Source organism: Palaemon carinicauda, chromosome 6 (genome assembly GCF_036898095.1).
Source record: "Palaemon carinicauda isolate YSFRI2023 chromosome 6, ASM3689809v2, whole genome shotgun sequence".
NCBI classification, from domain to species: domain Eukaryota; kingdom Metazoa; phylum Arthropoda; class Malacostraca; order Decapoda; family Palaemonidae; genus Palaemon; species Palaemon carinicauda.
In genome coordinates this window covers 162,377,930-162,405,749 of record NC_090730.1, presented here as the reverse complement: position 1 = coordinate 162,405,749, position 27,820 = coordinate 162,377,930, and the positions used below count along the sequence as shown (strand labels likewise).

Below are 27,820 nucleotides of genomic sequence, written 5' to 3'. Positions count from 1 at the left end.
ATTAAGTTCAGTTCTCCTTGTGTGCTTAGGTGGGGCGAAAGAAGTGTACATTGATAGATTTGGCACAACGAGCGAGTTCTGACTTAAGACTCTTTATTATTAGTGAAAATCATATTTTTACTTAATTATCTTCACACTTCCAGATGACTTGATTTAAAGGTAAGGTGGGATTTGAAGATAATCTTAATTATGGTTTAACTTCTGTGAGTTATTTGTTACTTTCAAAGTATGATGGATTATTAGTGAGATTTTGAATAATTTTTTCTTTCTACTATTTTAATCTGGACTTCCATATAACGTTGTTGTCAAATTTCAATGGCCGTGCAAATATTAGGAAAATCTCTTTCTTATCTCAGTTTTATTATGTTCACACCAGAGGCTAAAAATAATTACTGGTTAAAGTGTCCTACACTTATTTCTATATGCATGCATACTTTATATATATATATATATATATATATATATATATATATATATATATATATATATATATATACGTATATATATGTATATATACACACACACACACACACACACACACACATATATATATATATATATATATATATATATATATATATATATATATATGTATATACACACACACACACACACACATATATATATATATATATATATGTATGTATATACACACACACACACACACACACACACATATATATATATATATATATATATATATATATATATATATATATATATATATATATATATATATTTGTGTGTGTGTGTGTGCTTGTATGCATACATATATTATTTCTAAGGGATTTGGCAATGCAAAACGCCATGGTAAATTATGATTTCCAAAGTAAAAGGCATTCTTCTATAAAATATCAATAAATCAATAAATATAATCATCACACGAAAATGGCAAAAATATGATCTGCCCAAGATGAATAGTTTCTGTTTTTGATCAAGAAAAATATCAATACTAATATTTTCAAAATGAAACTAAATATAAAAAATCCCTGGCTAGATTATTGCTTTCTTCTCTGCTCACAAAACTAACAAATCTTCTCTTATTTATATATGGATATATCTTTCGGTAAAGCTAGAAGCAGGGTTTAAGCTTTCAAGGTAATTACCTTAGTTTGAGGTAATTTGCATGATTTCAAGGTATTTTTAAGGTAATTCTGAGGTAATTTCAGTTTTATTAAATTCAAATTTAAGGAGATTTGAAAAGTTTTAAGGTAATCTAAGGTAAAAAGCAACCGATCTAAAGTAATGGACACATGCTCAAGTTTAAACCCTGGCTGGAAAGCAGCCTATTAGACTTTTGGTGCGAGGTGGCAACCCTTACCTTACCTTACCTTATTTTTTGTTTGGGTTCCCCCAGGTCCCTCAGTGTGAAGCACCTTGTATATCCACCAGAGAGTTGCTAATGCATCTTCCGGTGTATTTTGAATCTTCCAGTCTTGGATGGTCTGGGATACAGAGAGCCTGGGTAGGAGGAGGGTAGTGGTACCAGCTTTACCGAAGGTATATCCATATATAAATAACTACAGGTTTGTATTAGCTAGGGAAAACTGCAATTTCTCTACGAATTTGTCATTTTAAGTTGCCATGGTAATTTTATGAAAGATAATATTGATTAAATTGATTTTATCTATTGAAAGAGATTCGACAAGAATTATTTGAAAGTATCAATCGATTGCTAGATAATATTTAGATTTTGATTTTGATATCACAACATACCAGATCTACGTACTGTTGAAATCTTAATTAGACGGTAACCCTCCAGGAGAAATGCTTTGAGGATGGCAGGTTCATCCTTGCCAAGATTCTTGGACATGATGTGTCTTACCATGCTAGTGGTATTTTTAGCTTTATTTCAGAAGCAGGTCTTCTGAAAGATATTTAACTTTAAAATAACATCTGTTTTAACATTATTACCGATCTGTAAATATTTTTAATTTTTTTCATTTATTGCTTATATATAGTTTATTTGCTATTTTCCTATTTCCTTTTTCTCACTGGGCTAATTTGCCTGTTGAACCCATAGGCTTGTAGCATTTTGCTTTTCTAATCAAGGTTGTAGCTTGGCCAATAATAATAATAATAATAATAATAATAATAATAATAATAATAATAATAATAATAATAATAATAATAATAACCGGTAAATTCTCAATATATCGAGACAATTGAATTGTTATCAGATTTTGTTGGGAAGGCTACTACTATGATGATGATCATCATCATTATTATTATTATTATTATTATTATTATTATTTACTGATTCCACTGTGCTGTCATATTGCAAGGCGGAAGTAACCTGACCATTTCCTTGACGAAAACAACAACAACAACAACAACTCATCATTGCTGTTTACCAAAGCATGATGACCTTGAGGCGAGATAAACCATTGTTAAATATATCTGCTCAACCGACCTTGAAACATCTTGTAAAGACAAAAAAGACTTTTGAAAAACATCATTTGTATCAATTTGCCTTTCCGGAAGTTCCAGATGACTTACATCCAATTTATATCGTGTTTCAAATTAAAATTTTAAGGGTTAGTGATCACATCGAAGTATAATGAGCTTAGATCAGGTAACCTTGAGTTTGCTTTCCCAGTAAAAGGTTGAATGTCAGTGGAATAGAAGAGTTATGACCTTTTGAATTTATTGATTCCCGTTTTTATATCTATTATTTATCATATGACTTTTTATAGCGCGTGATAAAGTAAAAACTGTAAACTAAAAAAATTATGAGGACGGTCTATATCATCATCATCATCATCATCATCATTATTATTATTATTATTATTATTATTATTATTATTATTATTATTATTATTATTATTATTATTATTATTACTTTCTAAGCTACAACCCTAGTTGGTAAAGCAGGATGCTATAAGCCCAAGGGCTACGACATCGAAAATAGCCCAGCGATGAAAGGAAATAAAGAAATAAACTTCAAGAGAAATTTTAGAATAACAACATTAAATGAATCCTTCATATTTGAACTATAAAAACTTCAAAATAACAAGAGGAAGAGAAGTAAGATGGAGTAGTGTGCTTAAATGTACCCTGAAGCAAGAGATCTCTAACCCAAGACAATGGAAGACCATGGTACAGAGGCTATGTCACTCACTACCAAAGACTAGAGAACAATGGTTTGATTTTGGAGTGTCCTCTTAGAAGAGCTGCTGACCATAGCTAAAGAGTCTCTTCTATACTTACCAAGAGGAATGTATATATACATAAAATATTCTTCACATTTCGAATAATAATACGTGATATATATTCATCATAAATAACCACGTGCTGCAAACTCACTAATCAGCTATCATGTTGGAGATGGGTTGATTTCAAGTCTAAGAACGGATTCCTGAATTCGACAGGTGTGTGTATATATATATATATATATATATATATATATATATATATATATATATATATATATATATATATATATATAATATATATATATATATATATATATATATATATATAATATATATATATATATATATATATATATATATATAAATTAGAATAGTGCCAACGTTATCCCTGCGTGTCGTACGAGGCGACTAAAAGGGACGGGACGAGGGGGCTGGGAACCCCCTCTCCTGTATAAAATTCCTACGAGACATCGACAAAGAGATGGAGCTGGGGGGAGAGTGACTGCTCCCCGCACTCTAGTTTTGGGGTGTTTGAATGTGCGTGGATGTAGTACGATAGAGAGTAAGAGATGTGAGATTGGAAGTATGTTTAGAAGTAGAAGGATGGATGTATTGGCCTTGTGTGAGACAAAGATGAAAGGAAAGGGTGAAGTGATGTTTGGTGAAATGTCTGGTAGAGTGTCTGGGATTGAAAGGGGAAGAGCGAGAGAGGGTGTGGCGTTATTGCTGAGTGAATGGATGACAGGTAAAGTAGTGGAATGGAAGGAGATATCATCTAGGTTAATGTGGGTAAGGGTTAGGTTGGGTAGGGAATGTTGGGCGTTTGTCAGTGCGTATGGGCCAGGTAGTGAGAAAAGTGAAGAAGAGCGGAATGAGTTCTGGAATGAATTAACTAGGTGTGTAGAAGGACTGGGTAGAAGGAATTATGTATTTGTCATGGGTGACTTAAATGCTAGAGTGGGCGCTGGAGAGGTAGAAGGTGTCATTGGGAAGTATGGCGTACCAGGTGAAAATGAGAGTGGTGAGAGACTGGTAGATATGTGTGTTGAACAAGAGATGGTAATAAGTGCTAGCTTCTTTAAAAAGAAAGATAAAAATAAGTATACATGGGTAAGAGTAGCAAATGGAAGAGTAGTAGAAAGGGCATTAATGGATTATGTGTTGATAACTAAAAGAATGTTTGGAAAATTGAAAGACGTGCACGTGTTTAGGGGTATGGCTAACGGTATGTCTGATCATTTTTTGGTGGAAGGAAAATTAGTTGTAGCAAAAGAGTGGGGGAATAGAGTAGGTGGATGTAAAAGGGAGGTAGTGAGGGTTGAAGAGCTAATAAAACCGGGGGTAAAAAGTAAATATCAGGAAAGGTTGAAAATGGCATATGACGAGGTGAGAGTAAGAGAAACTGGTAATTTAGAGGAGGAGTGGAAGTTAGTAAAAGAAAATTTTGTTGGGATTGCAAGTGATGTATGTGGCAAGAAGGTTGTTGGAGGCAGCATGAGGAAGGGCAGTGAATGGTGGAATGAAGGAGTGAAGGTAAAAGTGGAAGAGAAAAAGAGGGCTTTTGAAGAATGGCTGCAGAGTAATAGTATAGAGAAGTATGAAAAATATAGAGAGAAAAATGTGGAAGTAAAGCGCAAGGTACGTGAGGCAAAGAGGGCAGCTGACCTGAGGTGGGGTCAGGGATTGGGTCAGTCATATGAAGAGAATAAGAAGAAGTCTTGGAAAGAAGTGAAGAGAGTAAGGAAGGCTGGCGCAAGAATTGAAGAGACAGTGAAAGATGGAAATGGAAGGTTGTTAAAAGGAGAGGAGGCAAGGAAAAGGTGGGCGGAATATTTTGAAAGTTTGCTGAATGTTGAGGATAATAGGGAGGCAGATATAATTGCTGTTCCAGGTGTTGAGGTGCCAGTGATGGGAGATGAGAATGAGAGAGAGATTACAATAGAGGAAGTGAGGAGAACACTAGATGAAACGAGAGTAGGAAAAGCATCTGGTATGGATGGTGTGAAAGCTGAGATGTTGAAGGAAGGGGGTGTGACTGTACTTGAATGGTTGGTGAGATTGTTTAATATGTGTTTTGTGTTGTCAATGGTACCAGTGGATTGGGTTTGTGCATGTATTGTACCACTATATAAGGGTAAGGGAGATGTGCATGAGTGTTGTAATTCAAGAGGTATTAGTTTGTTGAGTGTAGTTGGAAAAGTGTATGGTAGAGTATTGATTAATAGGATTAAGGATAAAACAGAGAATGCAATCTTGGAAGTACAGGGTGGTTTTAGAAGAGGTAGGGGTTGTATGAATCAGATTTTTACAGTTAGGCAGATATGCGAGAAATATTTAGCAAAAGGTAAGGAGGTGTATGTTGCGTTTATGGATCTGGAGAAAGCATATGATAGAGTTGATAGGGAAGCAATGTGGAATGTGATGAGGTTATATGGAGTTGGTGGAAGGTTGTTGCAAGCAGTGAAAAGTGTCTACAAAGGTAGTAAAGCATGTGTTAGAATAGGAAATGAAGTGAGTGATTGGTTTCTGGTGAGAGTGGGGCTAAGACAGGGATGTGTGATGTCGCCGTGGTTGTTTAACTTGTATGTTGATGGAGTGGTGAGAAAGGTGAATGCTCGAGTGCTTGGACGAGGATTAAAACTGGTAGGCGAGAATGACCATGAATGGGAGGTAAATCAGTTGTTGTTTGCGGATGATACTGTACTGGTAGCAGACACAGAAGAGAAGCATGACCGACTAGTGACAGAATTTGGAAGGGTGTGTGAGAGAAGGAAGTTGAGAGTTAATGTGGGTAAGAGTAAGGTTATGAGATGTACGAGAAGGGAAGGTGGTGCAAGGTTGAATGTCATGTTGAATGGAGAGTTACTTGAGGAGGTGGATCAGTTTAAGTACTTGGGGTCTGTTGTTGCAGCAAATGGTGGAGTAGAAGCAGATGTACGTCAGAGAGTGAATGAAGGTTGCAAAGTGTTGGGGGCGTTTAACGGAGTAGTAAAAAATAGAGGGTTGGGCATGAATGTAAAGAGAGTTCTATATGAGAAAGTGATTGTACCAACTGTGATGTATGGATCGGAGTTGTGGGGAATGAAAGTGATGGAGAGACAGAAATTGAATGTGTTTGAGATGAAGTGTCTAAGGAGTATGGCTGGTGTATCTCGAGTAGATAGGGTTAGGAACGAAGTGGTGAGGGAGAGAACGGGTGTAAGAAATGAGTTAGCGGCTAGAGTGGATATGAATGTGTTGAGGTGGTTTGGCCATGTTGAGAGAATGGAAAATGGTTGTCTGTTAAAGAAGGTGATGAATGCAAGAGATGATGGGAGAAGTACAAGAGGAAGGCCAAGGTTTGGGTGGATGGATGGTGTGAAGAAAGCTCTGGGTGATAGGAGGATAGATGTGAGAGAGGCAAGAGAGCGTGCTAGAAATAGGAATGAATGGCGAGCGATTGTGACGCAGTTCCAGTAGGCCCTGCTGCTTCCCCCAGTGCCTTAGATGACCGCGGAGGTAGCAGCAGTAGGGGATTCAGCATTATGAAGCTTCATCTGTGGTGGATAATGTGGGAGGTTGGGCTGTGGCACCCTAGCAGTACCAGCTGAACTCGGTTGAGTCCCTGGTTAGGCTGAAGGAACGTAGAGAGTAGAGGTCCCCTTTTTGTTTTGTTTCATTGTTGGTGTCGGCTACCCCCCAAAATTGGGGGAAGTGCCTTGGTATATGTATGATGTGATGTATATATATATATATATATATATATATATATATATATATATATATATATATATATATATATATATATATAGTGGACTTGAAATCGACGTATATCTCTCTTGATAGCTCGATTAGTAAAGTCGTCCCGGCAGGCATTATTTCGGCTCAGGGTATAGGTTCGAAACCTTGCCAAGCCAGAAGCATTTATTATTATTATTATTATTATTATTATTATTATTATTAGCTAAGCTACAACCCTAGTAGGAAAAGCAAGATGCTATAAGCCCAAGGGCTCCTTCAGGGAAAAATAGCCCAGTGAGGAAAGGAAATAAATGAACGATATAAGAAATAATGAACAATTAAAATGAAATATTTTGAAAACAGTAACAACATCAAAACAGATATGTCATATATAAACTATAAAAGGACTTATGTCAGCCAGTTCAACATAAAAACATTTGCTGCACGTTTGAACTTTTGAAGTTCTACCGATTCAAGTGCCAATGAATTTTCAGTGGATATATATTCCCAAAGGTCGAATTAGGTATTAAATGCCAGTGTGGTTGATATTTACCATGACATCTATATACGTGTATTTGTTGAAAGTTATATAAATAACGAAAACAAACAATATTTTGGGAAGTTCATTATATATCTACAAGAGAGAAGTATTTTGTTTTCAATCGTTAAAATAATTTTTTTTTTCTGAGTAGGTAAATTAACTACCCAATGCTTTCTCTCCATCCAACTCTCTCTCTCTCTCTCTCTCTCTCTCTCTCTCTCTCTCTCTCTCTCTCTCTCTCTCGCTCTCTCTCTCTCTCTCTCTCGGTTAATGAGTTCGAGAACTTGTGAAGGTTATCTCCAGTAAGATAAAGTCGTTGACATTTCCGATAAGATAATCTTTTAATTATTTGTCTTTAGACATCCATGAATTAGAAAAACACTTCTGTCAACATTTTTATATGCAACATTCGTCTCACAATGTATGAGAAGCGCAGGCAACATATAACTTTTATTCTTCATATACAAACTCTTCCATAAAGAGAGGATTCATACAGCTCTCATTTCTGTGTGTAAGAACGTAGGGCCTGCAACCGCATGCTATAAAATCTCGGTTTATGTACGTAAGGATAATGGCTTCAGGAGTTACCATTGAAAAATAATGAGGGTATGTGTTGGTAATCTCATGTCTTTTTAATCCATGTTTGTAATACAGAGCAGTCCTTCGAACTGCCAAGTAATTTATACACACACACACACACACACATATATATATATATATATATATATATATATATATATATATATATATATATGTGTGTGTGTATATATATAAATACATACACACACACACACATATATATATATATATATATATATATATATATAGATTATATATATATATATATATATATATATATATATATAGATTTATATATATATATATATATATATATATATATATATATATATATTTATATATACATATATATACATACATATATATATATATATATATATATATATATATATATATATATATATATATGTATTTATAGATGTATATATACAGTATATGTACACACACAAAATCGTAAATATTGATAACAATAACTACTGTTTTACATTAACCTGGATTATACTAAATATTTTTTTGGTCAGTGAGTGGGTAACATATCTTCATTAATACAAATATAAATATTTCTATTCCAGCTGTACTCGTTTCAAAAACGACTTATTGTAACATTATTTTTTCTCAAAATATGACAAAAGTAAAAAAATGGGGGTATTAAAATGTCTTCATTCAATAAATATAAATCTTATTACTAAAGTTGTAATCGTTAAAAAAAATGGCTTATTGCAACATTAATTTTTTTGAAATATGACAAAATGAAAAATTGGGGTGGGGCCTAAATATCATCATTAATACAAATATGAATATTATTATTACAACTCTACTCGTTTAAGAAATGGCTTATTGCTGCATTAAAAAATAGTTAAAATTTGACAAAATAAAGGAAACTTCACATTATACTTCTGCAAGAAATGACTGTTTGTAACATTGATTTATTGTTCAATGTGTGACAAAATAAAAAAAAAATCTGAAACTTCTGAAAAATGACTTAATGTAACATTAACTTTTTTCCAAAATATGACAAAGTAAAAAAAAATCTCATGAAACTTCTGGAAAAATTACATTGTAAATTTTTTTTTTTTCAAAATATGACAAAAAAAATCTTTTCATGAAACTTCTGCAAAAAATGACATATTGTAACATGAATTTGGTTTCTCAAAATATAACAAAATAAAATAAAACTTCTCAAGAAACTTCTACCAAAAAAAAAAAAAAAAAAAAAAGACACATTGTAACGAATTTTGTTTCAATATATGAAAAAATAAAAATGAATTCTCATGAAACTTTTGATCAACTTGCAAACCCGGACGCAATTTTCTCCCTGGTTTCCAATCACCGTCATTTATTTGAGTTGGAGAAAATAGTAAAAGAAAAATGGAAAAAAAGAATATACCTGCAGCTCTGCTTGGAAGCGAAAGCAAATATCCTGAAGGCTTCCAGTTACAGCCAGGGATGACATAAAAGGCGGTGACGTTGATAGAAATGTTCCTAAAAGAAAAATGAATTTTAGAGAATTTTCTCAAATGTATTTTAGTAATTTTTCTTGGAACCAAACTTGAATATAATCTCTCCTCTCTTCTCCTTTCTCCTCTCTCCTCTCCTATCCTCTCCTGTCATCTCCTCTCCTCTCTTCCATAAGAACATGAAAAATATAACAGCGTTGATAGAAATGTTCCTTAAAAGAATTTTTTTTTTTTCAGATGTATTTTAGTATTTTTTCTTGGAACAAAACTTGAATATAATCTCTCCTCTCTTCTCCTTTCTCCTCTCTCCTCTCCTGTCATCTCCCTTCCCCTCCCCTCTCTTCTCTCCTTTCCTCTCCTCTCCCCCATATGAACATGAAAAATATAACCACGTTGATAGAAATGTTCCTAAAAGAAAAATGAGTTTTAGAGAATTTTCTAAAAAGCATTTTAGTATTTTTTTTTTTAACAAAAATGGAATACAAGAACATGAAAATTATAAACACGTTGATAGAAATGTTCCTTAAAAGAAAAATGAGTTCTAGAGAATTTTCTCAAAGACATTTTAGTATTTCTTTCTTGGAGCTAAACTTGAATATAAGAACAGGAAAAATATAAAAGCAGTTTTGTTTTAGCGGTATGTTTGGATTTTTAATTCACATAAATATATTCGCATCAAAGAAATTGTATTATTATCTAAAATAATTTTCTCACAACTAAAACGCATACAGTAATCTAATATATATATATCATCATCTCCTCCAACGCCTTTTGACGCAAAAGGCCTCTGTTAGATTTCGCCACTCGTCTCTATCTTAAGGTTTTAATTCAATACTTCTCCATTCATCATCTCCTACTTTACGCTTCATAGTCCTCAGCCATTTAGACCTGGGTCTTCCAACTCTTCTAGTGCCTTGGGGAGCCCAGCTGAACGTTTGGTGAAGTAATCTCTCTTGGGGAGTGCGAAGAGCATGTCCAAATCATCCCCATCTACCCCTTATCATGATCTCATCATGAGTAATTTGATTCCTAGAAATTAGCTAACAATTTTAGATGTTAAATTCGAGGATTCTGTATATCAACAAATGATGCCACACGCGAACGAAGTTTGAGTTTTCTGATAAATGAGTAAATTATTTTTATAGGGAATTTATTGAATAGCAAATTGTTTTAAATATATTTTTTTCATATTCTTTTCACGATTGACTAATTAGTTTGAAAAAATTATCACGTGATGTTCTTTTTAAAGATATAATGCCTAAGATTTTATAATAAAATGGAAAGCGAACGTTGTTAAATTTTAGAGTAATTTTGAAAATATTTACAACTTAGCATGGTAATATTGATAATATTTCCGACCTAGCAGAGCAATATTGAAAATATTTACAGCCTAGCAGAGTAATATTGAAAATATTTTAGACTTAGCAGAGAAATATAAAAAAATATTTTCGACCTAGCAGAGCAATATTGAAAATATTTACAACTTAGCAGAGTAATATTGAAAATATTTTTGACTTAGCAGAGCAATATTCAAAATATTTACAACTTATCATGGTAATATCGGAAATATTTTTGACTTAGCAGAGCAATATTGAAAATATTTACAACTTAGCAGAGTAATATTGAAAATATTTACAGCTTAGCAGAGTAATATAGAAAATATTTACAACTTAGCAGAGCAATATCGGAAATATTTTCGACTTAGCAGAGCAATATCGGAAATATTTTCAACTTATCAGTCAACAAGTTAAGAAAACGCAGACTTAGAATATGATAAAAAGGACTAAAGTATTTCATTATCCAGAGATAGTATCAATAATTAGGACTCGAATGATTACTCAGGAGACTTTAATCCTTAATCGTAAATTGGAGTTAAGATAAAAAAAACAAGATCTATTAACTATCTCACAAGCACACACGATTCTTTTAATATTGCCTTATTTGGTAGAGTTCTCTTGTTTGAGGGTGCACCTAAGCACATTATTCTGTGTTATTTCTCTTCTTTTTTGAAGTTTTAATAGTTTATATATGAAAGATTTATTTTGATGTTGTTACTGTTCTTAAAATATTTTATTTTAATGTTGTTGCTGTTCTTAAAATATTTCATTTTAATTGTTAATCACTTCTATTGTAGTTTATTTGTTTCCTTATTTCCTTTCCTCACTGGGTTATTTTCCCTGTTGGAGCCTTGGGCTTATAGCATCTTGCTCTTCCAACTAGAGTTGTAGCTTAGCAAGTAATAATAATAATAATAATAATAATAATAATAATAATAATAATAATAATAATAATAATAATAACAATAATAATAATTCGTTACTAATAACTTTCTATTACGTTTCAGGTCAAGATAAATTGAACTTTAAAGCACAACTATTGCCCTCTGTTGGTAGATTCCGAAACTACACGTCTTTCTCATATAAAAACCTAAAGAAGGGATACGCAACTTTTCCTACGGACTGCAAAATTGCAAGAGCTCGCACCTAGCAATTTACAATTCTTACGGCTTGTAGAATTGTAAGAGGAATCTACAACAACAACTTATATAACTTTCTTTTACTTATTGGCCTCGACACAGTTTCGTCCAAGACTATAACAGATGGTGAAATAGATGACTTAGAATCACAAAATAATCAGAAATTCTCTATAAATCTATTTGTTTTCTTTTGTGATCATGGAACTGAGGGACGCTAGCCTCAGGCTACTGGGCCACTTGAAATGCCATAGTATACATTTGAGCCAAACATCGTTTTATTGATTGGTAGATTATAGTTTCAACAGAAGCCACAATGAAGAAATTCCAGGACGAATCTGGTAAGTGAAACCATCTCGAAATGGAGATGTCTGTCTGATTTTATCAATCTCTCTTGCAACATAGAGTTCAAGATTTTACTGCTTTGAGTTTAAAGTTATCAAGTTCCCATCTCATAAAGTTGGAAAATTTATAAATGTTAATTTTTTTTTTCGTTCGGATTACCATTTTGACTTTTAAGTGACATACCAAAGCTCCTTCCATAAACGATTAGTGTTTTAATATTTACCAAAACCATATAATGCTCTTTTCACATACAGTATTTATAATTACATCATTATTAATTGAATTAATCGCCTATATTATACCAAATGGAAATTCTAATTTTGTAAAGTGCTATGTTGTATAATATTTCCGTATTGGTTTTGGATGTTGTGAAGTCAACTTACATTAATGACTGAACATTTTCGAAAGATATTTTGGAATTTATTTGGAAGTAAATGCTCAATATATATTAAAAACTACCACCACCAATGATATAAAGATACAATGCCTTTGCATTTTTATTACTATTATCTAAATTATTACGTAAAAGCTAAATGTTTTTAATTTGCTAAGAAAATTCACACCAGACGCCATGAAATTAATACATATTTGAAAAAAGTAAAAGTATATATACATATATATATATATATATATATATATATATATATATATATATATATATATATATATATATATATATATATATATATATATATATAATTTTCATTTTATACGTATGATGTAAAATGAAGATAAACTTGTGCTGACGAATATCTTTTCTTTGTAATTAGATAAAGAGTAATTTATTTCCATATAACTTTGTCTCTTAAATAATTTTTGTATAGGCAAAGAATATTACACACGATTCCCACTCTCCCATATATCGTTTACAATTTTTTTTTTTTTTTTTTGATCGCTTGTAAATAACAGGTTGGTTGAGAACAGCTGTCTGTTGTGCTGTCCTGTTGACCCAATATGGCATCCGTGACAGCTTGCTGACAGCTCTTCCCAACATAGCAAACACCAACACGGATCCCGAAGTTACAGACACCACTCTCCCTGAAGCCACAACTGTCTCCAGCAACGACTCCAATTCCGAGGATTACATTCGCGCAAATCTAGAATCTAAATCCAATTACTTCCAGAGGAAAAAACACGAAAGGAAATCCAGTAAAGAGTTTGAATTCGATAACCTCACTAGACTGGGATTTCAGGGAATATCTGAAAGGCATAGCGAAGCGCAGCGGTATCTGTCCCAGTCGCTATTTTGGGCCAAACTAGGTGGAAGGAATGCGCGATTAGCAAAAGCGCCGCCCGGGGATACACGCCAAAATCTGGAAGCGAGTTCTATCTTCCGCCGAGGGAAATATATGCCCTTTTTCTTCACTGATGGGAATGAAAGAGATGTTTTTCGAAGACTCCTGGATTATATACGAACGGGAAATGAAAGGAAGAGAGAAGACGTAAGGGCATACGTAATGGGAGACGAGTTCCATGTCCCACTTCCAATGGGCGGACAAAATTCTTCAGGGGTAAGATTTTCTTTTTATTCATTTCAATTTTGTGATAAGACGATCTTCCCTCAGTATTATATAAATATGCCATTTACACATACGCGAACCCACGTTGTCGCACATATAAATACATAAATGTTTACATACCTACATTCACATTTATCTATGTTTGTTGCTAGGAATATTACCAATCGGTGTTTAGAATATTAAATTATAATCCGAGCATTGCTATGGGAATCTCATCTTTCGTAGCTGCAACATTCAAATAATGAAATAAAAATGTTGATGGAACGAAATACCTTGAAATCAAGTAGTAGAAGATTGTAAATATTGAGAAAATATTATTATAATTATTCCAATTATCATTATAATTTTGATTATTTAAAATATGATTATAATTTTAATTATTTAAAATATGATTATAATTCTAACTATCTTGATTAATTAATCTATTATCATTTTAACTATTTTGAATATTTAAATTAATATCAAAATTTTAATGATTTTACTTATTCTAATTATTATTATTATTCTAATTATCTTAATTATCTAAATTATTATAATTCTAATTATTTTAATCATTCAAATTATTATTATAATTTTAATTATTAATAAAAACTTAATCATTTAAACTATTAATATAATTCTAATTATTTTATCTATTATATATTATTATTATTATTATTATTATTATCATCATCATCATTATTATTATTATTATTTTAAGTATCATTATCACTATTCTAGTTATTCTAATTAAATACCAACAATGAAAATAAAAAAAGAGGTAATCATTCAAATTATTATTATAATTTTAACTATTATTAAAAACTTAATTATTTAAACTATTAATATAATCCTAATTATTTTATCTATTATTATTATTATTGTTATTATTTTTATTATTATCATTATCATTATTATTTTAAGTATCATTATCACCATTTTAGTTATTCTAATTAAATACCAACAATGAAAATAAAAGAGTTACTGTACTGCAATGCCAAGTAATTCAAAATTAACTTCAATAGAATATTAATTGACAGTTTATCTCAAACAGTTAGCTTTTTATGGGCAATTAGCTGTCAGTTAAGTGATACCTTTATCATGACAAATTTCGATCCTTATCTGATATTCTTCCTCGAAAACTGACACCTGATGGACTTAGTGGTAAAGGTTAAAGATAAAAGAGACCCATATAACTATCAAGGACGCTGCTTAAGGTTGGATAAGGAATTGTTCTCAAGGAATTTCAATAGATAAAAAACAATATTTAATTGTTTTCTTTTTGGAAAACAATGAAAGAATGGGAGAGTATGATACTGAAATTAAAGGTAAATGGAAAAAACCTTGGCATAGAAAATGTATATCCAATGATATTTTAGGAATTTCAATAAATAAAAAAAAATATTTCATTGTTTTCTTTTTGTAAAACAACGAAAGAATGGGAGAGTATAATAATAAAATTAAATGGAAATGGAAAAAACTTTGGTATAGAAAATGTATATCCAATGATATTTTAGGAATTACAATATAAAAAAAAATATATAATTGTTTTTCTTTTTGCAAAACAATGAAAAATTGTGACAGTATAATACTGAAATTAAACGTAAATTGAAATAACCTGGGAATAGTCAATGTACAGTATATCAGGTGATAATTCATATTGTAATTTTTTTGCGGTTTAGACCAGTTAATTCTCATTCAATCCCAACTCTCTCTCTCTCTCTCTCTCTCTCTCTCTCTCTCTCTCTCTCTCTCTCTCTCTCTCTCTCTCTCTCTCTCTCTCGTACACAAAAATTATGAAAGTTTTTGTATACATAATCACATACGTACCTCCATACATATAAGTACCTTCTTCAAATATATACACACATACATACATACAAACATATAGATATATATATATAATATATATATATATATATATATATATATATATATATATATATATATATATATATATATATATATACATAACTATAAGTTATTCAATTAAAAGAAGTCAAAATATTATCAATTATTATATCAATAGTTATTTTAAGTCACCAATAACATTAAACAATAATTTCAGCGATAGTTTATCCTTTGACTCTCATTTAAACCTTCCTTCAAGTTTGTTTATTTTCCCAATAATAATAATAATAATAATAATAATAATAATAATATTAATGATAATAATCCACACATATTACTTAGTTTTTATCACCTTAAACCTACAAATAATCTTAAACTTTAGGCTTAGTTCAAAATTAATTCATGCGCCATAGCCTCTGTACCATTGTCTTTCACTGTCTTGGGTTAGAGTTTTCTTGCTTGAGGGTACAGTTGGGCAAATTTTTCTATCTTATTTCTCTTCCCTTGTTTTTTAAAGTTTCTATAGTTTATATATGAAATATTTATTTTAATGCTGTTACTGTTCTTAAAATATTTTTTATTTTAATTATTATCTACTTTTCTTGAAGTTTCCCTTTTTCCTATACTCACTAGAATATTTTCCCTATTGGAGCCCTTAGGCTTATAGCATTCTGCTTTTCCAACTAGGGTTGTAGCTTAGCAAGTAATAACAACAACAACAACAACAACAACAACAACAACAACAATAATTATAATAATAATAATAATAACAATAATAATAATAACAATAATAATAATAATAATAATAATAATAATAATAATAATAATAATAATAATAATAATTTCTTTCAGATCTAATCAACTGTAATTATTTTGAACCCGAGACTTTTTAAAGTTTTTGCCGATAATGTTATCACATCTCTTCTAGTGTTTTGTCAGCATAAGCCAGTGATTTATCTCCCATCGATATGATGTATGGTCGTAAATCGAGGCGTCTGATATACGAACATTTTCATTACGCACTTTACTTGTTTGATGAAAATGGTCAAAATATTTTTGGTAAATTGAATTCGCGTTAACGGTTTTGTTAGATGTATAGACTAATGTTTTTTTTTATCAAATTAAGAGCCATTTATCAAGTATTTCTCTATAACTAGTGTATGTGACCCGTCAAAAATGATGGCTAAATACTTTGATATGTTCACATACACAGATTCAATGCTTCCTGACCTTTCACCGGAGTAGTCATACGTCTATACGTTTGGCAATGCCGGTCAGCGTGACAGGAAACACACACACACACACACACACACACACATATATATATATATATATATATATATATATATATATATATATATATATATATATATATATGTATGTATATATATATATATATAAATATATATATATATATATATATATATATATATATATATATATATATATATATATATATATTTATATATATACAGTATATAGGCTACATTTCTTTCCGGTCATGCTCAGCAGGATTGCCAGACGTATAAGTACTCGGTCTCTCCCAGTTTTTCGAGTAGGGGGGAGAGGGTGTAGTCATACCCTGGTGACAGGGGAAGGGAGTGAGAAGGATTGAATCTGTATGTGAGTGCGTGTGTTTGCATATGTATCTAAATATCTAACAGTCATTTTTAATTGGTCGCGTACACTAGTGTTTATGATAGATTTTAAAAGTTAATATTTATTACAGGGAAGTTGGAGTACCATGAATAAAGGTATTGTGCTCAGTTCAGTATACTGGGGATGGCTGATCACAGCTCTGTTGGCAAATTACGTCATCAGCAAGTAGGTACTCACTGAAATTATTATTAAATTTCTGCGTAGAGTGGTATGGAAAGTGCTTCTTTGTAATAAAAAACATGAACTATATTTGCTTACTTCTCTTAGTAGGTACTAACTGGATTATAATTCAATTTCTGCGTAGTGTGCTTCATTGTTATAGAAAACATAAATTATATGTGATTAATTTAGTGAGAATAGTCAAGCGGGCGTTAGTTAATTTGAGTATACAAGTAAGCATATAATGAATTATTATTAAATATCTGCGTAGAGTTTTAGGGAGAGTGCTTCTTTGTAATAAAAATCATGAACTATATTTGCTTACTTAATTTAGTGAAAATTGTTAAGCAGACGTTAGTTAGAGTAACAGCATTTGATAAAATTTCATGGATTTGCATAAAAAAAAATAGTACTGCATTTAATTTCATGACTAAGCAGCCGAGAAAGAAGTCAAAATGATAATATACAAAAATTATTAATTTCCAAATAAAATGATTGAGTTTAAGAATAAATAGTTTTTATTATTTTTTTTTTTTTGGTTATAAGTATCGTGAAAGACCTTTAATTCTGGATTTTTTTTTTTTTGGGGGGGGGTTAAAACTGATCTAAGTATCCGTCTCCTACATAACACTTGTCCTATCAAGACCGGAGGGCCTCGACGAGGTATTCCTTATCCTTCGAGAGTTAAACCATTTAAAAGATATTCAAAAGATAAAGGATATTTATGGATTTTTTCTCTTTTTTCTTTTGCAGATTAGGCGCAAACCTCGTAATAGCCATATCCGTAAGCATAGGAAGTCTCATGGGCCTTTTGACCCACGCCTCGTCCTTAGGAGGTCCCTGGGTCCTTCTGCCCTTCAGGATTATCTTCGGAGCTGCGCAGGTTTGAATCTTTGGTTTACGTCTTCGATATGCTAAATTTGAATATGAGAGTTCAGCCGATAACGGATCCATTTACGAACAGGTTCACATAAACATAAGTTCGCCCTCCAACTAAATTACGTTTGAACTCTCTCTCTCTCTCTCTCTCTCTCTCTCTCTCTCTCTCTCTCTCTCTCTCTCTCTCTCTCCTATTAACAAAACACACAATGATTGGATTAAATATGTTGCCTATGGATATGAGCGGAGAGTCGATACTGGCTTTGCTTAAGTGCAGGTTCACATAAGCATGAGTTTGTCCTCCTAATTCACGTCTGAACTCTCTCTCTCTCTCTCTCTCTCTCTCTCTCTCTCTCTCTCTCTCTCTCTCTCTCTCTCTCCTATTAACAATATACACAATGACTGGCTTCGATATGTTGCTTTTGAATATGAGCGGAGAGTCGATACTGGCTTTGCTTAAGAGCAGGTTCACATAAGCATAGGTTCATCCTCCTAAATCACGTCTAAACTCTCTCTCTCTCTCTCTCTCTCTCTCTCCTCTCTCTCTCTCTCTCTCTCTCTCTCTCTCTCTCTCCCCCCCTAATAACAGACAATGACTGGTAAGTTTGAAAATGAAATCAAGAATCAGAAATGTCCCCAAAACGCTGACCAAAAAAATCCCTAATAAATTTCACAAAACATTGTTACATTCACCGAGTTATTTCATGTGGTCTTATTACATTAATGTTATTTATTACCATGAACATTAATTCTGGCAGTCAGTTGGAAGTCTTAAGAAAGCTATTTTTCAAGGTTAAGGCGGTTTAAGCAGGAAAGGCTGACTCTACATTATTCTTTTGCAAAATGATTTCGTATTGAAATTTAAATACATCAAATTCGTCTTAAAGATGTTGGTATCAATCTTGACCTAAAATGAAAAAATCTCTCTCTCTCTCTCTCTCTCTCTCTCTCTCTCTCTCTCTCTCTCTCTCTCTCTCTCTCTCTCTCTCTCTCTCTCTCTCAAGATTGAAAAAGAATTACCTTCCCCCCTCTCTCTCTCTCTCTCTCTCTCTCTCTCTCTCTCTCTCTCTCTTTCTTTCAAGATTAAAAAAATTACCTTCCTCTCTCTCTCTCTCTCTCTCTCTTTCAAAATTAAAAAATATTACCTTCCTCTCTCTCTCTCTCTCTCTCTCTCTCTCTCTCTCTCTCTCTCTCTCTCTCTCTCTCTCTCTCTCTCTCAAGATTAAAAGAGAATTTCTCTCTCTCTCTCTCTCTCTCTCTCTCAAGATTAAAAAAGAATTACCCTCCCCCCTCTCTCTCTCTCTCTCTCTCTCTCCTCTCTCTCTCTCTCTCTCTCTCTCTCTCTCTCTCTCTCTCTCTCTCTCTCTCTCTCTCTCTCAAGATTAAAGATGTTATCTCAAACAAATTTCTAACGAGTTCTTTAATTTGTGTTAATGTAAATAACAAGTAAGGTGACTTATAACATCATCATATTTTGAATCACCCTCTGAAGGTTATACTAATACATGAAAACAATATATATCTAATATTATGAAAATATTATTCATTTCTTATTCTTTTCCTCCAGAGATGACTGGCGAAATCTAACCGAGGCCCTTTGCGTCAATAGGCGTAGGAGGAGATGATGATGATGATGATGATGAATATACATCTAAATATCATTAGGCAAAACCAATTAGCTTTATGAAAAAAAAATATAAATTCGAGTTTCTCGCCACACAAATTCGGCAACGCAAAATCTGCCGACGTAAGCACCAAATGGAAGCCAGTTTGAATTTTCGGAAAGCGCTCTCATTTCGCCTTTCAGCAGCGGCTGATCAAAGTGAATGGAAATTAGCCATCATTTAGCTTTTAAGCGTATTGCTGGCGCTCACACACAGCCGAACTAATGAAAGGCAATGCCTAAATGCGATCATAAAACGAGCTGCCTTTGAAGCATTTTAATGGGTTTAAGGACTAAACACCATCTACTTTTTTTTTCGTTTTGTTTCTGAATCACTTTTAGTGGATCGATGAAATATCAACGCACATACGTACATACATAGTAGGGAGGAATACGATTTTACTTACAATCTACTGCTAACTCCGCCAACGAAGTTGAAAGGAGGATATGTTTTACTCCCTGTCTGTGTATTAGTGTTTGTTTTGCGTGTGTGTTTGTTTGTGAACCACTTCCTGGCCACAATTTTAATCGTAGAGTAATAAAACTTGCCGGGATTAACTGTTATGTAAAAAGTAGAAAATTACTAAATTTTGGAAGGTCACAGTCAAAGGTTAAGGTCACGGTCAAGCAAAATGTTCAATTTACGTAATCAGCCATAAGTTTGGACATCGTAGCCACAGACACTTCTAACTCGGTTCATATTTTTGTGAGAAAATCCACGCCAATTAATACATGTTAAGGTCAAAGGTCAAGGTCGAGCAAAAGGTCAATGAATAGCTGCAGTCATGGAGGTCTGTGCTCTACTGAGTGCCCCTCTAGATTTGAATTTAGATTTATAATTATACTGGAAATGCATTAAACTTGATTCCATCTGTATCCGCCTGGCTTAGAGTATATACTTTCATCTAGTTTTGGGGCCATGCACGAGGATCTTGCCCTGACAAGTTTAAAGGTTTAAAGGCCACCCATGAATGGCGGAGGCAACGGTACAGTGACAGTGCCCTATCAAGCAGGACAATGCCCTAGAGACTGGCCATATATACATATGATCAGCCCCCAAACCCCTTCTCCACCCAAGCTAGGACCAGGGAGGGCCAGGTAATAGCTGCTGATGGTCTCCCCAAAACATTCCATCCTTAGCTCATAAGGATTGTGAGGTTGCAGCGACCAAAGAAACTAATGAGTCTGAGCGGGACTCGAACCCCAGTCTGGCGTTCACCAGTCAGTGATGTTAACTCAGCGGCCACAACAATCCTAAATTGGCCAAGTAAGACTGTCTTCACCTGGTCTAGGACATTGTCCTGCTTGATATGGTAATGTCCCTTGCCTCCGCCATTCATAGGTAGCCTTTAAACCTTTAAAATTAGGAAAAACAAAGATGCGCTTTAAAAAAATCTTTGAATTCTTATCACTTTTCTGAAACATTAACTTTTCCTTTGTATCATCCACCACTTCTAATCCCACAGGGATTTTGTTACCCAGCTGTCGTCAGATTGCTCCAAGGGATCCCGGAGTCGTCAAGGATGGTCGCTGGGACCTTAGTATTCATAGGTAAGTTACTATCACATATACAACAACAACAACAACAACAACAACAAATGCAGCCGTTTCTAGTTCAATGGAATAAAATGGCCTCACATGTCAATTCATGTCTGGGGTTTGAGCCAGATTTCATCACCATACTAGCCAGTGCGGATTGGTGATGATGGGAGATTTTCGTCTGATTGCTTAGAACAAACCAACCTAGTATGGGTGGCCCTGACTAGTACAGCCTTGCTGATCATGGCAATGCGCAAACCCTTTCGCCACGTTGTCACATATGTAAACACAAATATACATATGCTCCTAATATACGCAAGTTACTGTCATTTATGCAGACATAAATATACATATGTACCTAATATACGCAAGTTACTGTCATATATATATATATATATATATATATATATATATATATATATATATATATATATATATATATATATATATATATATATATATATATATATAAACATAAATATGCAAATGTTCCTAATATACACAAGCTACTGTTATGTATACAAACATAAATATACGTATACTTGTAATATACACAAACACAAATATACTTTACTGATATACACAAGTTACTGTCACATATACGAACAAAAATATACGTTACTAATATACACAAGTTACTGTCATATATACAAATACATGTATACTTTATCAATATACACAATTTACTGTCATTTATACAAACACGAATATACATATGTTCCTAATATACACAAAAATACTCTTACTTACAAATGTTCCGATTACAGTAGATATCTCTCCCTCCCCAGGACCTTCTTTAGGCTCGTGTGTGGGCGTTGGTTTAGGAAGCCTGGAATCCTGGTATATCTCCACTTACTTACTGGGGTCGTTGGCAATACCTCTTATCCCTCTGTGCTTCATGGTGCCTGGAAAAAACGACGAGCATGAAAAGGTTCGTATTTCTTGGAGGCTAGACTCATTTCATGGATTGGTTATATTTACATTTTAGATGTTAAAGTTGAATATACTTTAGTTTTGATGATGTAATATTGTAGAATTTGTTTTCCATTTACATTTTTTACATTTGATGTAAATTTTGAAAACAAGTTGATAGGAATTAGGAATTAGGCAAAATATACTTTAGTTTTGGTGATGCAATATTATGGATTTTTCTTTTTTTTTCATTTTTTTTTTACATTTGATGTAAATTTTGAAAAAAAGCTGATAGGAATTAGGAATTAGACATAATCAGTTTGACGATATGTAATATTGTAGAAAACTATTTATTTTACATTTAGATATCGAAGTTATATAAACTCGAATTTTTTATGATGATGTAATATTGTAGAAAAAAAAAATTTTATATTTCAAATTTTTCTTATTTTCAAATATGGATAAATGATAAACTTTTTTTTCTAAAGACTAGTTTATACTGTATATGTACGTATTTGTAATTTTTGGCAAAAAAAATGTAGGCCTACAAATTAAGATTTATTTATTTCTAAATATAATTTTCGATATATTTTCCCTGACTCCAGAACTAATTTAGACTGATTTATCAAATCGGTTAAATGGAATCGTAATACTAATCACAGTAATATTTTAGTCTAATCTTGAACAAATAAAACCATGTAACTAATGTCTGTAGATTTTATTATACTTTTTTTTTATTATTGTCGATTGTCTCCGTGAAATATTGGAATCAACCTACTGTTTTCTTATAAGAAGTATAATTTTATTTTTGCAGTTTTATCGTGATTTCAAAATATTTCTAAACAGTGAAAAATTTTAACGAAAATTTCGTGGGTTTCAGATCAAAAGGATCTTTTTATTTTGTAATTTTATCGAGATTTGAAAATATTTAATAAACAGTAAAAAAGTTTATTGAAACTTTCATGGTTTTCATATCAAAAGTACCATTTTATCTTTGCACTTTTATCGAGATTTTAAAATATTTACTAAACATCGGAAAAGTTTATTGAAAATTTCATGGTTTTCTTATCAAAAGTATCCTTTTATTTTTGCAATTTTATCGAGATTTGAAAATATATACTAAACATTGGAAAAGTTTATTGAAAAATTTGAGTTCATATAAGGCAAAATTGTGAAATCAATTTTAATTAGTATATTACGCAGCAAAATAGTGTATCAATTTTATATATATATATATATATATATATATATAAACAATACCATGATAACTTGAAGTTGCAAAGCCTAAACACATTATATATTTTGACGGAAAAATCAATAATACAGACTAATTAAAGTTAATATAATTACGGAAAGCCAATCATATTAATGCAGTAGATTATCAAGCATTTAATAATGATGTGAAGTCATCCATATTAAGAAAATTTCATTTGCCATTTTCAAGTAAATGACATTTAATGAAAAACACTCCATGCGCACGTAATGAATTACGCTAAATGGATTAGAGCGGGCATCGTTTCAATGGAGTGCTGTGCTCTTATCCTAAATATAAAATAATTTGTCGAGAAATCACTGGCGTTTGTAAACATTTTGAGCTATATTTAAGGCCAGGAGCACACAAGCGACTCTGTGGCGCCACAAAGCCACAGCATCGTGTGGCGGGGATGTGGTCTCCCATAGGTTTCCATTGTTTTGAAGTTTTGCCGCGCAAACTAGCGACTGTGGCAAGCGACTGTGGCTCTCTGTCGCTCATCCCCGCCACAGGCGTGGCGTGGCTTTGAAAACAATGGAACTTATGGGAGACCACATCCCCGCCACACGATGCTGTGGCTTTGTGGCGCCACAGAGTCGCTAGTGTGCTCCAGGCCTAAGTATTCAAAACATAGTATTACAAGTGAAACCTTGAGATATGAAAATTTCTGTATGCGGAAAACTAATTTCATGAAATGACATATGAGGATTTTTTTGCCTCATATTACGAAAAAATACTCGTGATACGAAACGAAAGGCGAAAATTTCAAAATCATGTTACATGTAAAACACGACTCATTACTGTATACAAAAAACTCATGTGACGAAAGCCACTTCGGAATGAATTAACTTTGTATTTTGAGGTAATATTATTATTATCATCATCATCATCATCATTATCATTATTATTATTATTATTATTATTAGTATTATTATTATCATTATTACTATTATTATTATTATTATTATTAGTAGTAGTAGTAGTAGTAATAGTAGCCGAGCTACATTCATCGATGGGAAAGCAAAATGCTACAAGCCCAAGGCTCCAACATTAAAAGCAGCCTTATGAGGAAAGAAAAGTAGGAAATAGCAAATAAATAGCAATTAAACTATATATAAGTATTGCAAAAACATACTGTATGAAATATTTTAAAATCAGTAACAACACTAGAATAATCAGTCATATATAAACTAAGGAAATATACTTATGTCAACCTGTTCAGGAAAATAGAATTTACAAAAAGTTTAAAATTCTGAAGTTCCACCGTTGCTTCGCTTGTAAGGTGTTTGCAAGCAAATGAAGTGATATTCATGGGTGTTATGTATGAAATAATTAAATGAACATAGGTAATAACTTAAAGACTGAATAACTGGGGCTGTTGCTTCATTTTTTCCCACAATATATTTTACAGTAACAACCTTTATATATCGTAATCGTACCATGTTAATTGTATGACTGTCTGCCATTTCTTTGGTATTGGAATGGTTTTAGAGTAAACAAGAAACATTTTACGCAATCGTTCACCTTCTTCTTCTTCTTTGTCTGCATCTTTTCTATGTGGGGCCAATGTTTCTGGCCAGCGTTCTGCATCTACCTCTGTCCCACACTTCATCACCGGTTAATCCCTTTGATCAGAGGTCATCTTTGATACAGTCCATCCACCTTCCCTTTGGTCTCCCTCTCCTTCTCCTTCCCTGTACCTCCATTTCCATCACTCTCCTCCCAATATAATGTTCATGCAGGTATCAAATAACCTCAAGTAAAATAAAAAATACACATTAAAATTTACTTAAATTTTGAGAATGAACTCGTATGAATTAGGACTTAGACAGAATCACTTCGATATGAAGAGTTAAATCGTTTTGTATTCCTGATATCTGATATAACTTTTATTGATGAAATGTGTTAATTTTCCCAACTAACAATTTTTTAGATTAGTTGTTCTATATAGTTCACTGTCCCATTGTATTATATTCAATTATATGATCACCGTATTTGCCTTTCAGCGTTTTGACCTATGCAGTAATTAATAAACAGCTTTTTCATTATTGATTCACAAAATTATCTTTAATCTATATTCATTAAGTCTAACACACTTTGATGATGTGATTTGAGAAGCAATATTCTTCTCCTTGCTCCCAATGAATTGGCAGAGCTCCCATCCTGACCAAGGAGGGGATAAGCATAAGAAATGAACCACTTTACGGAGGATCGACCTGGAAAGGGTATAAGTGACAGACGCGGCCCTTGCTACGTATCCAGTGACTGCTTTGTCCAGTGCCTGGAACAAAGAGCTCATGTTACAACGATGATGTAGCCATCTATCAGACATTGATTTGAAATCCTTATTAATTACAGAGTATTCCAATGACTCAGGTGTTAAAAAGTGATAGGTGACAGGCGTCGCTCTTGCTACGTATCCAGTGACTGCCTTGTCCAGTGCCTGGAACAAAGAGCTCGTGTTACAACGATAGTGTAGCCATCTATCAGAAACTGATTTGAAATCCTTATTATTTACAGAGTATTCTAATGACTCAGGTGTTAAAAAGGGATAGGCGAAAGGCACCGCTCTTGCTACATATCCAGTGGCTGCTTTGTCCAGTGCCTGGAACACAGAGCTGGTGTTACAACATCAAACAAGACACTGATTTGAAATCCTTATTATTTACAGAGTATTCCAGTGACTCAGGTGTTAAAAACGGCCGGAATATGGGCCTGCATAATTGTCTATGTGGCCAACATCTTCACCTTTCATACTGCATTGGTTGGTCTCCCGTTCTGCATTACCGAAACGCTTCAAATAACTGATACAGTGAGTTCCAGAAGATAGTGCTTTATTCAGTTATGTCTTTCTTGAAATCAATTTCTTAAGATGTAGAAGTTTTCTCCTTTTCAATGTTATCATAGGATCACCTGAGTATTTAGTATTTGGTAGGCATTTTTTAAAATGATTATAGAACATTCAAAATTCATGATGAGTGAATCATCAAAATATAGATAGTATTTCATACTTTCTCCAAAGTCTTGTTTGATTTTTTATTGGATATTTAATTGAGTCAAGTATATTTGCATTTTCCTCTCAGTGTCATTAGTAATGAAGTTTAGTCTGAGACAGCTCACGTAAGGTCTATATCATTATTCAATCTCCTAGGTTACTGTGACACAAGTAAAAACAATATTATCAATCCAATAAAAGAAAATTGTGGAACTGAACTTTGCAACTCGGTCATCAATTGAATTTAAGTTTTTAGTGAGAGATCAGAATTACATATACCTAGAAGAAATATCAATATAAGAGTTAAAATATAATTTTCTCTTTTCTCTAGACAGGTGGGGTAGTGTTACTGTCTATGATTCTTGTAGTGGCAATAGTCATTCGGGTTACAGCTGTGCTCTCTGCAGTCATCGGTGGGAAGATACCATTGACAGTGCTCAACAAAAGAAGAATTCCTGTTGCTATAGGTAAGCACTAACCTTTGCTCTAGGTAGGCACTAATCTTGAGATATATTTCTTATGAGTTTGTATAATCAAATGTACAGTTGGATAAAGGAATTCCTGGCACACCTCGCTCTGATTGGAGAGTTCCTGTGTGTAGTGTCGCTGACCACTGAGGCCATCTCTCACTACATTTATCTGTTTGGTTACTTTCTGCGCAGTAAGGCTTGCTTCACATGAGCAGATTGAAGCCGCATGGTTTGTCTGCGCGAATGGAAATCAATGGAAAGCGATGAATATCAATGATGTCCTTCAATCACTGCTCGCTCGGAAGTATTTCCGAGCGGCAATTATCTACTAGCCGTGTGCATTTCTACCCCAAACGGTTCCAGTGTAGCGGCTTATAGACTATGAGGCCGCTCTTAGAAAATCCTCTCATGTGAAGACAGGCCTCCTAACGAGCGGAGATATTTCTGTACAGAAAAAAATCCGCTAGTGTGACGCGAGCCTAGGGATGTAACAGGGTGAACTTCCTCCGACCGTGGTGTGCCAGGAAATACTATGTCCAATTGTATATACATTTTCAACTCTGAACAAAGTTGACAAATAATATAACAATTCATGTTTCCAAGGATTAGGAAAAGCATTCTCACAGTGCAAAAATCTGATCGTATTTAGGGTATGACACAGAAACGGCTAAT

The 27,820-nt window shown here is 32.9% G+C and overlaps 1 protein-coding gene across 1 annotated transcript; it reads left to right on the top strand.

Moving 5' to 3' along the window:
- Positions 1-27,156, top strand: LOC137643315 (uncharacterized). The gene is made up of 9 exons (XM_068376152.1): positions 1-159; positions 11,797-12,266; positions 13,180-13,781; positions 17,350-17,444; positions 18,192-18,321; positions 21,447-21,531; positions 22,308-22,450; positions 26,355-26,495; positions 27,010-27,156. The coding sequence occupies exons 2-9, from the start codon at positions 12,242-12,244 to the stop codon at positions 27,154-27,156; spliced, it is 1,368 nt and encodes a 455-aa protein (XP_068232253.1). The 5' UTR covers positions 1-159; positions 11,797-12,241.
- The last annotated feature ends 664 nt before the right edge of the window (positions 27,157-27,820 follow it).